At 33.0% G+C, this 15,441-nt stretch overlaps 2 protein-coding genes across 3 annotated transcripts in view; one reads left to right on the top strand and one right to left on the bottom strand.

Annotated features, from left to right (window-relative positions):
* Positions 1-7,042, top strand: part of LOC145670398 (nose resistant to fluoxetine protein 6-like) — a 53,567-nt gene extending 46,525 nt beyond the window's left edge. The window contains exons 11-13 of the mRNA XM_081739030.1: positions 877-1,019; positions 3,192-3,300; positions 3,929-7,042. Of these exons, the coding sequence (XP_081595156.1) occupies positions 877-1,019; positions 3,192-3,300; positions 3,929-4,044 (368 nt within the window). The 3' untranslated portion in view covers positions 4,045-7,042. The remainder of the gene's footprint in view (positions 1-876; positions 1,020-3,191; positions 3,301-3,928) is intronic.
* A 4,311-nt stretch (positions 7,043-11,353) lies between these two features.
* The window catches only part of btv (dynein cytoplasmic heavy chain beethoven), a 437,347-nt gene continuing 433,259 nt past the window's right edge, over positions 11,354-15,441 (bottom strand). For both annotated transcript variants that reach the window (XM_081739028.1, XM_081739029.1), the window contains one exon: positions 11,354-14,793. In XM_081739028.1, coding sequence (XP_081595154.1) covers positions 14,638-14,793 — 156 coding nt within the window. In that variant the 3' untranslated portion in view covers positions 11,354-14,637. The remainder of the gene's footprint in view (positions 14,794-15,441) is intronic.

Here is a 15,441-nt window from a genome sequence, read left to right as displayed (position 1 = left end):
AACCTAAGTGCCGCTGTGTCCACCTTCATACAACAGGCGTTTAAACTTTGAAGTCCTGTAGAAAATAGCACAATGCTTGAGTAAACATCGTAGTTGATTCATGTCGATTCTAAAGTTTCAAATTTAACACGGTACGTTACTTTAACACTACGTTTGAATTAATGTTGTAGTTGTAGGTTACATGTTGATTTGAAGATATTAACATGTAAATTACTCCAATAGTGAAAATGAATTAATATTCTATTGTGTTTGGGTTTGTTTGATGTTAATATCAAGGAATTTATAAACTTAAACATGTATGGTATGTATGCCCTTCAATTAACATCGAAATTTCGAATTTTCGTATGTCGATTTCAAAGTATTAAATTTAGCATACAAATCATTTTAACTCTTAGTTATATTCAATTAATATTGTAAGTCTGCATTATTTCATGTCGGTTTCAAAGTTTCAAACTTCAACACCTAAGTTATTTCAATACTAGCCTTGAATAATTATTGTGGTTCTTGGATATCCACTTCAAAGTTTTAACATCAAGCTACGTCAGTGACACGCATAAATTTATATTGTAACTGTGGGCTATAGGATGTTAATTTGGAAGATTTTAACTTAAACATCCAAATTACTTAACCAATGTTTAATTTAGTATTGTAAACGTGTCTTATTTCATGTTGATTTCAAGATTTTGGGCGTTAATATGCAGTTATTTCAACGCTACGCTTGAATTAATACTGTAGTTGTAAGTTTTTTTTTTTTTTTTTTATGGAGTTTAAAGTTTTGAAGATCAACAAAATAATATGAATCATAAAAGTTAATGGGCATCATATTCTATTTTAATGATAAATATATTAAAAACAGTAATTGTAATTCTCTTCTAGGTCCTGTAAATGCTCTTTTGTCATGGAAATTATTTCAGCCTTTGAGTAGGCTTACGTATTGTGCCTATCTCACTCACTTTATGGTGTTAAACTACGAAATGGGGGCGACCAGAATACCTAACTATTACTCCTCTTATAATGTGGTAAGTTATACTCAAATCATGCCTTGTTTCAATAAAAAAAATATTTTTTAGTATTAGTAATGTTCCGAGAGAACAAATCCGAAAACTAAAGTTATGCTGGCAGAGTTTTTTTTTTTTTTTTAATAGTTGTTCTTTCCCCAGGTCTTAGGCTCGTACGCAAATTGCCTCCAGATAGCGACATATCTTGGCGCCACGTAGGAGACAGCGCAGCTAGTAACAACTATTAGCCTGACTGTGAACTATTGGGAATCTTGAGTTTATAAGGATTAAAAATATCTAAATATTTTAGCCTAGATGTTCATGCATCTTGTTACTTAAATGTTTTGAAGTTTGCATAGGCCTATTAGAGTTACTCACAGACATATATGTTTTTGCATTAATATCACATATATATTGTAACGATAATCTGTATAAATATTTAGGCCTATATGTTGTTATTGACAATGGTTCGGTACGGAAGAAATCATATTCTTTTACGTTGTACATGTGGCCAGACAGATTCCTAGGCAGTTAAGATATAATACGAAAGGACGCCATTGTGAATGGATGAATGTTTAATTTAAAAAGAAGAAATATTGTAAACAAAATATAAGCTAAATGTTGAAAAGTCTTCGGAAAATACAAAAGTTTAAATTTATTTTATTTTGTGTGAATTACGTCTTAAGTAGTTCAATAATCATATTCTGACGAATGTAGGGCAAATATGTAACTAACTGTCCAAAAATAGTTGAAGTTAGAATCAATGTTACAATATATATATAGTGGCGGATCCAGGATATGATCAAGGGAGGGGCTACACCATAGTTTGCCGCTTTATCCAGTGTATACATGAGCATCAAAGGGGGACTAGACAAATTAATGATTTGAAGAAACTAACTATAGGATTTAAACAACGGTTTGTGTCATATAGTTTTACAGATATGGGTGATAAGTTCAGGTAGATGTTTATGAAAATTTGGGAGATTCAGAAAGCGGAAGAAAACTTCAAATCCCGAGGAAAATCAATCAACAATTTCTATTACAATCCTGTACAGCCTATGATCAAACTTGATGTCTCTCTGACCGACAGTAAATAATTTACCTTTTGTAGTGTGTAAGATTGGAATGTTTGAGCTAGATGGGCATGCAATCCCGTACGACAATGATGTATGAACAAAATATACAAAGGAGTACAAAATAGGATAGATGAAGAATTACTTTTAACCAGGGGCGCCCGAAGAAAATTTTCTAAGGGGGGCATCTCCATAGTCGCTATATTACCTCTGGTATTTGATATACGTGGTTTGCTAAATTACGTATACATTTTCGTGAACCAGGGGGCCGGACCACACCCTGCCCTCCCTCCCCTTCGGGCGCCCATGCTTTTAATATATAAGGAGCAGTAATGGATGGTGCGTTTAGTAATTAATTTTGCTTGTATTTCGTTCAGATTAAACTTAACAATAACATAGCATATGATATACTCGTATCATACAAGGCTTAACGGTGAAGTATGGAGGAAAACGTTCTGACAAAGAATTGTGTATTTATCGAAATAAGAAGTCAATAATGAAACATGTCCCGGAAAACAATATATTAGTACTCATTTTAGGATCACACTGTGGTTGTTGATAACGATGCGTGTTTCTTGGGAACTCTAACATTTCAAATCACGATTTCCTGAAAGAGCTGGGGATTATGGGAAGAAAAAGCACTTTGACCACTAGGGGGCCTAAACGAAATAAAGTGTTGATATTTGTACTTATTACAAGAAAATATTTGCAGGTCTTCACCAAGTTAAAGCTGAAATCTTGATTTTGAATTTTAGTACTGTGTGGAACTCAATGAAACTTCGGTAAACTATTTTCCATTGTGAACACTTTTAATCTAAATATAGATCTACCTAATAAAATCAATACAAGACTGCAATGAGAAATATATTGTTACTTAACAAGGTACTTTCCTACATTTAGTTTTATGTATAATTTGAAATTGATTATTTAATAATATATTGTTAATGTGCAAAGTATGGGAAATGATTTACCTGTTAATGATTCATACCATACTACATATTATTTGCGTATAAAGATAAAACCAAAATTATACACACTTTTCAACTCTTATTAAGAATATTTTTTTTTTTTAAACTAGAAGATAACTTTGTTTAACATAAATGTTGATTTATTTTTACAGGCAATTACCTACATCGGAAATCTAGTTTATGTTTTGGTAGTGGCAACCCTGTTTACATTGACATTTGAGTCACCAATTCTTATTATCGAAAAGGCCCTGCTTAGAAAAGGTAAGGGGATACCAGAGAAATAAAATGTAATGCTAAATTTAAGAGAAAAAAATCACGTAAAAAGTCAATGTTGTATTCTGAGTCGTAAAATTCTTTTTGGGATTAAAAATTCCAATATATTTAAATAAAAAATTTTCTTGTACGCATTATATCTGGAGAACTACATACAGTGTAGCCAAAACCAAACTCAGTACGATGTGCTTATCCCGTAGAATATACGAAAACTCGATTTAAAGGCCCATCAAAAATTTTGTGGCCCCTGATCCAGAAATTAATTATCGGCCAAGATCGCAATCTTTTGATCCATTTTTTGGACCATTCCTAAAATTTTTGTTTACTTCAAGTAAATGATCATACTGAGCTACAAAGAATGATATGAAAGTGCTAATATTTTAATGAAACAATAATTTTATACAAGTTCGAAATTTATTACCAACTACTTCACCATCATTCATTAAATCAGTTAACGATAACTTAATTAGTGACCCGTTAAACGTTTAACGTGAATGTATGATTTATTCTACACTAGAATAATTCATTTACGAGATCTTGTATGCTAGCAATCATGCAATAAATTCTATTACTCATTCCTTTTTACAATGAAAACATAATCTATTATTATTTTCAGGAAACGCGACCAAGGCTGTATCAGTGACGGGACAAAGTAATGAAGTTCGCAAATTGGAAGGAAAAATCAACCAGGCATTTACTCCAGATGAATCCAAAGACGTGAGAATGTCTTAAACTGATCTGTATTTTGACTGACTGAAGTGATATTATATGTGCTCGCAATAGTTCATATTGTATACAGAAGAATGTTTTAGTTCATGAATATTGTACAAATTGTTCTCAAAACTAAACTTCTTTATATCTTAGACTCTCTGATCGACATACTCAAGACAGAATTTTTAAATGCAAGTAAATCATTGGTTGCTCGAATGAACAAAATGGGAGATACTTACGAATTATCCACTCAAAGGTCGTATGTACAGTCAGCGACAAAAGTTCTTTCGTTTGATGAAATTAGTTTAATTAATAACATCAGAATGGAAGGACAATTTGAGTACAGTTTTCAGAAAATTAAAAATAATTTAATTTTCTATACCTTCCAGCCATATCACCGTTATTCCAAAAATAAATTTTACCAAATTGAAAGAACTTTTGTCGCTGACTGTACTATAAGCTCAAAAACCGTATGCAACCTTTTGTGGTTCAGAAATTTAATGCATCTGACTGTTCTGTTATGAAAGATGTATTTGTCCAAAAGATTATAGGAAAAAAATGTTTGTTTACTTTCTAATATGTTACTTTGTTAATTTTTGGTGTAAATATCTATTATCTTTTTTAGTATTTATGACTCAAAATATGCTATCGTATTGTTGAAAAGTGAGACAATACGTGTGTGTGTTTCAAAGGAATAGTCTAAGCTTAACTTCTTAACGCCCAAGAGAAATGTAGTTGAGATATTTTAACGGAACTTATACGTATATATACTAATAACACTATAATTTGAACATACGTATTTATTCATGATAATATCTTATACCCTTCCGGAGATATAGATGTGTACCTTAAAAGGGACACTGGGCTTTTAAGGTGACATTTTTTAACATTACATACTTTCAAAAGACCTTCTGCTTTCTGTGAAATTCTTCGAAACATTCTCTTTCCTGGCACAGGTATACATCGCATTTTTTGCATTCCTAGACATTTCTCATATGTCACAGAACGCACCTGCAACGATTTGCAAATTTGGCGGCAAAGTGTCCAAATGAGCTAAAGAGCACAAACTGTGGGATATTTACTGGCAATTTGCTCCGCCCACCTCCATATGTTACTTGGCGTTTTCTTGTTTATTTTTACATGAAGATCCTCATCCAGAGACCAATATTGCCTTTCCCTCTTCAATGTATGATATCCCGATAAGAGTAAAATAAAAATGAAATTTCTAATCAAGTCTGCAATAACAGTGAACTCGTGATTGTTTTTCTGCCGAGCGTATAGATTTGTCTGCTCGGCAATATGTTCAAATACTTCATCGATCATAAACAAACAAAATATTTCATAGGGCAAAAGATTTTCAGGTTCTCCGTTCATTTTCTGAAACCTTTGTTCACCTCCATTTGTACATTTACATTCCCAATTACTCCCATATACAATATTTCCTTTTCTTCCACTTCGAGAGAGGTTCACTTTGCGAAGTTTTATTCTTAGGTTTGGAACGTTCTCTGTGTTCTTTGAATCATTCATTGTCACCTCCTTCTTCATCTGTGAGCACATTAGCCTTAGGTGGGAAGGAAGTCACATCAGTGGTATCACTCATTATCCACAGAAAAGGTTTCTAATTCATCTAAAACTTCTTGCAATGATAGGAAGCGACGCTGGTGACAAACTCGGCTTGTGTTAGCCAAGTGTGCCAATTTCGCTGTAACTTTGGTGGGGGTGGGTGGGAGGCATTCATAAAAAAATACGGATAACAATAACAAATACTTATAAAAAATACACATTCATAAAATACATGGGAGCCAACATGAGCTTTGGGGGTCCCGGGCCCCCAGGATCGACGCCATCTCCATTATAAAACATCACCGAATGCGATGTCAGAACTGCTGTTAGTGCTAGTAATAGTGTACACAATATGCTCTCACATATTTACGACCAAGAGGAAAATCTCAAACTGATATCGTTAGTGACCAGTGTACCTTTCGAGGAACACCCTTCTTTCTCGCTATCCCACTGGCATACAACACAAGTGAATACTGTATTAACACAACTAACACCACTACAGAGACCTTACAAACATATCTTGATTATTAAAGACAATTGTTCTTATCTTTCTACGAAATTATTGTAAAATTTTTAAAACAAGATGGCGAAATTGAAAAAGATTGACTGTTAAGGAGAAAGTGCCGTCTACATCTTCTTCATTCCAAATTCCAAAGTTTAAAACACAAGTATGAATTTCAGTTATCTCATTTACAAAATTTTGCAAGGCAGTGACATATATGGAGGACTCTGTGTACCAAAATATAACTGTACCTTTAAAGGTACACTGGGCGTTAACGAGTTAAAATTGACAGTTATCAAATTTATCTAATCCTATGTAAAACCTAATTAACAGAAAGAAAAGTGGCAGATTTATTCGTGAGTATATATGTTCCAAGGCCTCTTTCACTGCACAATTTCTACAAGTGACACTCAAAACACAATAAATACGATTAAATGAAGCTAACTGGGGAAGTTTATCGCAAACCAAACGAAATGTTCCGACGATAGGTGCTAAATTTCTCCATGTTATTTAAGGGTTAAGAAAACAAAACGTTTCGTTGACGACAATCTCCTGTGGGATTAATGAATTTAGTCAATTCAGTGAAATTAAATACACTCCACTCACAGAAAATATTGTTAATGAGATTTACTATATCTGTACAAAATTTATCTTAATTATTGTCGGTCCAACTTAGTATTACAAATGACTCTTGCACTGGAGATGCCTCAGTCTGTTACCAAAACATAATATGAAGATCAAATATTTGATTTTTGATGCTGTAAACATAATATGAAGATTAAATATTTGATTCTTGATGCTGTAAACATAATATGAAGATCAAATATTTGATTGTTGATGCTGTAAACATAATATGAAGATTAAATATTTGATTCTTGATGCTGTAAACATAATATGAAGATCAAATATTTGATTGTTGATGCTGTAAACATAATATGAAGATCAAATATTTAATTGTTGATGCTGTAAACATAATATTGATCTTCATATTATGTTTACAGCATCAACAATTAAAAATTTGATCTTCATATTATGTTTACAGCATCAACAATCAAATATTTAATCATCATATTATGTTTACAGCATCAACAATCAAATATTTGATCATATTATGTTTTGGTAACAAACTGAGGCATTTCCAGTTGATTGTTGATGCTGTAAACATAATATGAAGATCAAATGTTTGATTGTTGATGTTATAAACATAATATGAAGATCAGATATTTGATTGTTGATGCTGTAAACATAATATGAAGATCAAATATTTAATTGTTGATACTGTAAACATAATATGAAGATCAAATATTTGATTGTTGATGCTGTAAACATAATATAAAGATCAAATATTTGATTGTTGATGCTGTAAACATAATAAAATGAAATCTTTGAGTTTTACGTCCCACGGTTATGCCGGTTAGACTAAAGGAGACGTTGATTATGAGAAATGAATGAAATGGTGGAATGAAGAAAGTGGGAGGAAACGGGAGAACCCCAAGACCCACGCACACGGTGTTTGTCCACCACAAAGTTCACTTGGCGGGAGCAGGGTTTGAACCCGGGATCCCACGCACCAGAGGTGAACGATCTACCACTGAGCCAACGCGGCCCCCGCTGTAAACATAATATGAAGATCAAATATTTGATTGTTGATGCTGTAAACATAATATGAAGATGAAATATTTGATTGTTGATGCTGTAAACATAATATGAAGATCAAATGTTTGATGTTTGATGCTGCAAACATAATATGAAGATCAAATGTTTGATTATTGATGCTGTAAACATAATATGAAGATCAAATATTTGATTGTTGATGTTATAAACATAATATGAAGATCAAATGTTTGATTGTTGATGTTATAAACATAATATGAAGATCAAATGTTTGATTGTTGATGTTATAAACATAACATGAAGATTAAATATTTGATTCTTGATGCTATAAACATAATATGAAGATCAAATATTTGATTGTTGATGTTGTAAACATAATATGAAGATCAAATGTTTGATGTTTGATGCTGCAAACATAATATGAAGATCAAATATTTGATTGTTGATGCTGTAAACATAATATGAAGATCAAATATTTAATTGTTGATGTTATAAACATAATATGAAGAACAAATGTTTGTTGATGCTGTAAAGATATGAAGATCAAATATTTGTTGAAGCTGTAAAAGGAACTTGTTCTATTTATTTTACATACTAGCGTATAAAATGCACAGATAATTCTTCTGTATCACGTGATGTTAACTCCTCGCTGATTAGGTGCAAAGTCTAGCTATTCAAGAGAATATTCCAAGGACGAAGTTGAATTTCGCTTCAATATCACGTGACTGGGATAAAATTTTGGATTAGTTGAAAGCAGATCAACAACATTATTGCCTAGGAAGACATTGGGAACAGCCAATAAGAATAGAGCGAATTAACATTACCTTATCATTAAAATTAAAAAATGAAAAAGAACTAAAAGCTATGTTCAAACAATGGAATCTTACGAACTAACAAACGAAATATGAACTCTCAAAATTTAAAAAGAATTCTTTAAATTTGCTTAAACTTGAATAAAAGTTTACAGAATTTCTATTTATGATATATGAACGTTAATTTGTAAAAATCATAACGAAAATACTTAAATCTTAAGAAAAATGGAAAATTATTTTTAACAGTTACGATCATGCTAGACGATGGAAAAAGCTGGGTGATTCCAAACTTGTTATCCTTATGTCAACTCAGTGTATCTTACTACGTTCAATTCAATATATAATGAATACAAGGATATAAATGAATATACGGCATGTTATTACCAAGTACAAAAAAAAATATATGAGCACATTTAAGAATAATTGTGCCAAGTAAATATGCAATGATAAATTATAATACATGGTGTTTCAAAAAGAATGACCTTATTTTAAAAGTCCATATGTATTGATAAAAGCACTACAAAAAATGGGATAAATTGCAAAATACACACAAAATCTTCAAGTTTTAGCTATGCTACTACAATGCTCTATGTGTCCACCAAAAGCAGCACCACCATTTCATCGAAATGCGAGGCCGATCTGGACTCTTAACCTGAGCACAAGTATCATGTCTCTTCAAATTAGCGATACCAACGACGAATGATTTTGGGTGCATGCAGGTCAATGCCAAAACGCCGACGAAAAGCACGCTGGATCGAAATCACTGACTCAGTCTTTGCAAACTGCAGCACACAAAACGCCTTCTGTTGAGTGGACGCTATCTTACTTCTGATCGACTGCAAATTGAGAAGACGCATTGACTGACATGTAACGGCGATTTTCTGAAACTCTAGGCCACGCTCATTCAAACAACACTCATTTTCTTGCCGGCACGTCCCATGTTTTGTAATTATTACCGTCCAAAATCAGGTAATTCTTTTTGAAACACGGTGTACTTCTTTATGTGCCTTGACAATGTCTTTTTTATGTTTATACCTGATAAATATGCTTACAAATCTACTTTATCGAAGGTGCTACAATCAAGCATATGATATTTTGTGTCAGAGTTCTTTACTACTAATGCACCTTTCTTTTGTGTAAGTAAAAAATAAAAATAAATAATAAATGTTTTCACAAAATTATACAGCTACCTTTCATTATAATATAAAGAATTATTACTAAAATAGTATTATTACTAAAAACGAAATTTTGGTATTTCTGTAATGTATGAGGAAAATTAAGACAGTCCTATCACTTTTTAATAAAATTGAAACGAAAATGCAAAGATCGAACTACACTAACTTAAATAACCAAAATGGTCCGATTAGCGCTACTTTCTAGTTGAGTTGATTTTTCGCGCGTAAAACAACTTTGGGACACAAGCATTTTCTTGACATATTGCAAGTGATTATTTACAAATATTAGTCCTTAGAGAACACGGAGTTGAGTATTAACAATATGACAGTATATTGTAATACTTTCGTACAATTTAGAAATCTGAAGGCGAATTTAATGGTATCCTAATTGTTGGGACTCAAAATTCCCGTGTAATATCCAAGATCTTGAAAACCATGATTAATTCACTCAATAACTTTTTTAAAGTGCTAAAAGCTTAAGTTCCAGGATTTTGGTATGGTACATCGTCATTTGTTATGAGCGAAATTCGGAAAAAGTGAAACATTTTGAGGAGCCTCCATAAAATGTTAAATTTCAGGAAAATCGGTTGTAAGCTAGAAAGATATAGCATTAGAAAATAATAATAATAATAAAATAAAACTGTATTGCGAGGTTGCATACCCTCATATATTAAAGTTTAAAATCGATACCGAAAATATCAGTGCTAATTGATAAATCCAAAATTTATTTATTCAGGGGGTAATTTTGAAAACGAACAAAATCTTTCATTTAAATGTCTCACGATTATGCCTGTTAGGCTAAGGGAAACGGATGATTAAGGCAAGTGGATGATGATGGAAAAAATGGTGGAATGAAAATGTGGAAGAAAACGGAAGTACCCCGAGAAAAACCTACGGACATGATGTTGTTCACCACAAATTTACTTGGCCGGGAATCGAACCAGGAACCCCACGCATTAGAGGTAAGCGCTCTATCACTGAGCCACCGTGTCTTCTGGGGGTAGTTTTGGCATGTATTGCGAAAAAGTTATTAGCTTCATCTGAGAAAAAAAATCAACAAAAATCTTTAAGTTTTCCGCCACACGGTTATGCCGGCTAGACTAAAGGAGGCGGTCATCATCATAGGTTTTCTGCCCTTACTAGCAGGTCACTTGCAGCAGCTGAGAAGCTTCCATGCTCCACGGTCCTCCGCTAACCTCTTCATCTTCAAGTATGATCTTCCTGTTTTAATATCATTTTTTAATTGTAGTCTCCTTCCCCCCTCCCTCTCTTTCCAGCCACCATACCCTCTAGGACGTCCCTCATGATACAATTTCTTCTTAGAAAGGAGACGGTGATGAGAAATAAATGCAATCATGGAATGAAGAAAATGGAAGGAAACGGGAAAAATCCGTGAAAACCCACACACACGGTGTTTGCCCACCATAAAGTTCACTTGGCGCGAGCCAGGATCTAACCAAGGTCCGCAAGCACCAGAGGTGAACGCTCTACCACTGAGCCACCGCTGCCCCAAATTATCAACGATTAAGCTTAAAGTCACTTAATAAGAGAAAGTAGTATTGTCATCGTTCTGGCTACTACAAGACACATCCAGAAACCATATGAGACAGAATATACATTTAAATTATTAATTATGATCTTATTTAGAAAAAAAATGCTCAGTCTATCACGTGCATACAAAGATTTATTTCAAAACAGATATCATGATAACAAAATAAATAATAATTTAACAAGACACTTCTTTAAATTACTCTCAAAAATATGCAAAAAAAAAATCACTAAATTCAATGCATTGTACATAGTGTTACATGACTAGATAAAAACAGTAATAAATTAGATTAACCAACAAGGAGCAAAAAGTATTCTCCTTATAATGTTATCACTAAAGAGAGGACTTCCAGTTTATACAAGATTTTAAAATATTTACTTTATACCTATCAAAACTACAGAAAATAAAGATGGTCAAAAGTATAAGCTGTCAGGAATTCGGAGTATGTCCATTACAAATTAAATAAAACACGTAATTGGACGGCTTACGAAATGTCATATTTTTTTAATAGACGAATTATTTGAATTGAGTAGAACATAATTACTAAATACAACCTGGGAAACTGCCACTAAATAATGAAAATGGCAAACACGTTTATCTTTTGCCTTGTAACTCTTACAATCGAAAACCAATGTACGACACTGTTTTCCGACACAAATCTTTCGGTAACTTTATATGGAAACCGGTGAATATCAGATCAGACTGCAGATTTATTAATAAAGACAATTCTGAGATTCTCATTTCACTTTTTGATTTGGACAGTATTTGACCGTTTTAATATTCTCAGGTTTGCGGATCTTAGCAGGATGATGCGTTTTCTAGTTAGCCATTTGTCCAAATCTGCTGTAAAACTATAAATTTTCTTTTTGCTCGAAACGGACATTGTACAGATTGCGACAAAGGAAAACAGCATAGTGTATATGAAATATTCTTTTTCCATCGTTGAGTGAACCAAAATCAGAGATTTACGTCTGTATTTAGATCCTCTACAACACTCCTTATTTTAGAGAAAACCAGTAATTTCGTATTTTTACCTCTCGCTACCAGTCAACCTCTCATCTTCTCTGCCATTTCATAAACAGCGCATATCTCATTGCTGCTGTGTCTAATCCGATCTGTGGTGCCATCTAGAAGATTTTCCACGAACTCCGACAGTGAATCTCTCAGTTCGAACATTGATGCTGAAATGATATATCTGTAATGTAATAATGATTGTATTGTATTGTATTTATTTTCGTCCTTTTTTCGTATGTTTAGTGCTGTATTACAATGCATGTGAAGTGGACACGCCATTTATATATAAACACAAAAGTAAAAAGAAATAATAATAATGTAAATTACATGCATTAACAGTGAATGCAGCATTTTTGCTACATAATCTCTTTACAAAATTTCGTGATTGTTGTGTGTGTGTGCTAATGACCCAATTGTACATAATTTCCTGCATAACTTTTTCTCGTCTTGAGTTATCTGTTGCGTTCTCTTCAAGAAGGAAGGAAGATATGATTAATGCTTTACATTTTTATTGTAGCCAAATTATAAAATGTTTAAGTTCTATAGTTCTTCCCAAGTTAGCTTTTATAAATGGGCAGACGAGTCCAGGGGCGAAACATTTGTGCAAGGAAAAAAAGAGAAAAATTAGAAAACGGCCTTATCCTTTAAAAAAAATCGTTAAAAATGACTTAAGTTGGAATAAATATGGAAGATGTGAGACACGTTTCTTATGAATTTATTTTGTCTTACAGTATTCATAACAGTGTACTCTTATTAGGAGTGAAACTGACAGGTAGAAAGTCTCGGCTCTATGCATAGCTAGAATGAGGGCAGCTTGGCCGCACGAATAGATAAGATCGCAATCGGCTAGCCCCTCCTTTCCTTTCCGAACTTTCCATCATCACTTACTGCTTTCACCGAAGAAAGGTCCGTGATCCCGCAAAAAAATAAATATATTTTCATCACCATTACATGAATAATATAAAACTTATATACATTTATTTTTAAAGTTACTGATTTACATTTCCGAAGATGACGCGTTTTTAGACATGAAAAGACTCTTTGCAGGAAAGAAGAGAGAAAATTCAACTCTAAGCAAACTCACAAACTGACATGTCATTGTTCTTATTTGTTGTTATTGTAAGGACTGGAAAAGACATGGTGGGGGAGGGTGGCTGGTAGCAGTGTGACCAGAGAGCTGCTGATGTCAAACGCGGTCGTGGTTTCTCCTTATTCTTTGATTAGATAGTTGTATTTATTAATGCAGGCTACAATTTTGGTACTACTATATACTATTTCACTAATTATAAAATTTCTTACATACCAGAAACTTTAGGAACTGTACAATGTAAGGTAATGCTGAATTTCACTTCAGTGTTCACAAATAAATGTACCGACAGTATTTTGTAATTTTACTGTAAAGTTCATATAATTAAATCAGTAAACAGTTAAATGGTATGACAATGCGTGCGCCATCCTGTACATACTAACCACTGGAAAGCAGGACTACAGTGAACAATAAAGATTAATTTCAAATTATACATCGAAATGCACGGCACATATCTCTGAGCAATAATTTTGAGGTATGGCCATGACTAATTTATCAGTTATTTTTCTCCCACTTATTCATTACAAACATAAACATGTCATTTTTGTTTCATGTGGACAGTCATCTTCATCAAATATAAAGTATATGCTTTCTTCTATTATACCTCGTTCAGATTCCAAATTATGCTCCAACACGAAAAATAAATAAAAATATATTTACATAAAATATGTGCATTCCACATTCTTCAGCAACTATATATGTTTTATGTACTAATACTACCGTTAAGTATTTTTATATCAAACGAAACTTCAAAAACTACATTGTGTGTATACTTACGAAAATACTTCTCTCTTTAATTCTTGCGTTCGTAGGAAAAAAAAATATTTTATTACCTTACAAATATTGGACGGAATGGTAATTACTGCACTTGAATAGGTATATACCTTTGTTAGATTGTGCAATTGACTTAGATTATCACTCAACTGTATTATAAACAATGACACAAACATCGCATTAGCGTAAATTACGCCAATATTTGGCGCCTTTTCATTAAATCTAATACTGTTTTCCTGCCTCTTCTCCATAAAGAGATTGACACCATTGTAAAATAACTCTTCTAAATGATCAACCATTTCTATACAGTTCTCTAATTAGAGGAACATGTTTGTACTACACAATCTTAAAAGGATCAAACGCAACTAACAATATGCAGAATAGACAAAATATATCTTAAGGCAATAATATAATTTCATTATACTTACTCATCTAATTCCTCAATCTGAATTATCACACAATTTTTAGCACTTTGAAGTGTCTCATATCCTACCCTGTAGCTATAAGCAAATACTAAAACATAATTAATTCCTAAGAAAAAATGCTGCTCCTGTCTGTATCCATTTATCTTGATCTCCTGAGCACGGGACATCTAGACTAGCAACAACTTTTTCGCGATCCGCTGTGAAGTAGAGTGGAAGGGTTATCGTCTTTTCGTGCTGATGAACGTCTTGAGTAGACTGAAAAACAGAGAAACGTTCTTGCAACGTGAATCATTATACCAAACAGAACAAGCATGCAGTTATAAATATAAAAAGCCAAAAATTAAAGAATCTTGATTTTTTTCGTTAAATAGATGGCAATCTTCAACTCTCCACTGCTTTCCGTATTTTCAAGGTATTTTCACATATGCAGAAAATACTAGGTAAAAAGTTCGTGCAATCACTTAGAAAGTGACGAATTACGAACCCCTTCGGACATGTATTTTATAGTTAGGTCCTTGTATGTTAAGCATATCAATTCTGGGCTGGTGAGTTTTTTTTTTTTTTTTTTATTTATTTTTATTTTTTAAAGGTAAATCACTGAAGGTGCGAGATAAACTTGAGGCATGGAGCGTTATTAAGTTCCTCCATCTTGATGGGAAATCAGCGAAGCAGACCTACGAAGAGACGAAAGAAGTCCATAGGGATGAAAGACCATCCTGTGACATAGTATCCAAGTGGAAACGGCAATTCTAAACTGGACACATGACCACTGCGAACTGGACGCCTCTAGATCTGGAAGATCATCTTTCACTGATGATGCCACTTTAACGGAGAAAGTTGAGAAGATCATAATGGAAAAGAGGAGGAGAACCATTCAAAGTGTTATGTGCGTAATAGGTCTGC

The sequence above is a fragment of the Thermobia domestica genome, chromosome 14 (genome assembly GCF_964235325.1).
Source record: "Thermobia domestica chromosome 14, izTheDome1.hap1.1, whole genome shotgun sequence".
NCBI lineage: Eukaryota > Metazoa > Arthropoda > Insecta > Zygentoma > Lepismatidae > Thermobia > Thermobia domestica.
The sequence above is the reverse complement of the archived record's forward strand: the minus strand, read 5'-3'. Positions and strand labels throughout refer to the sequence as shown.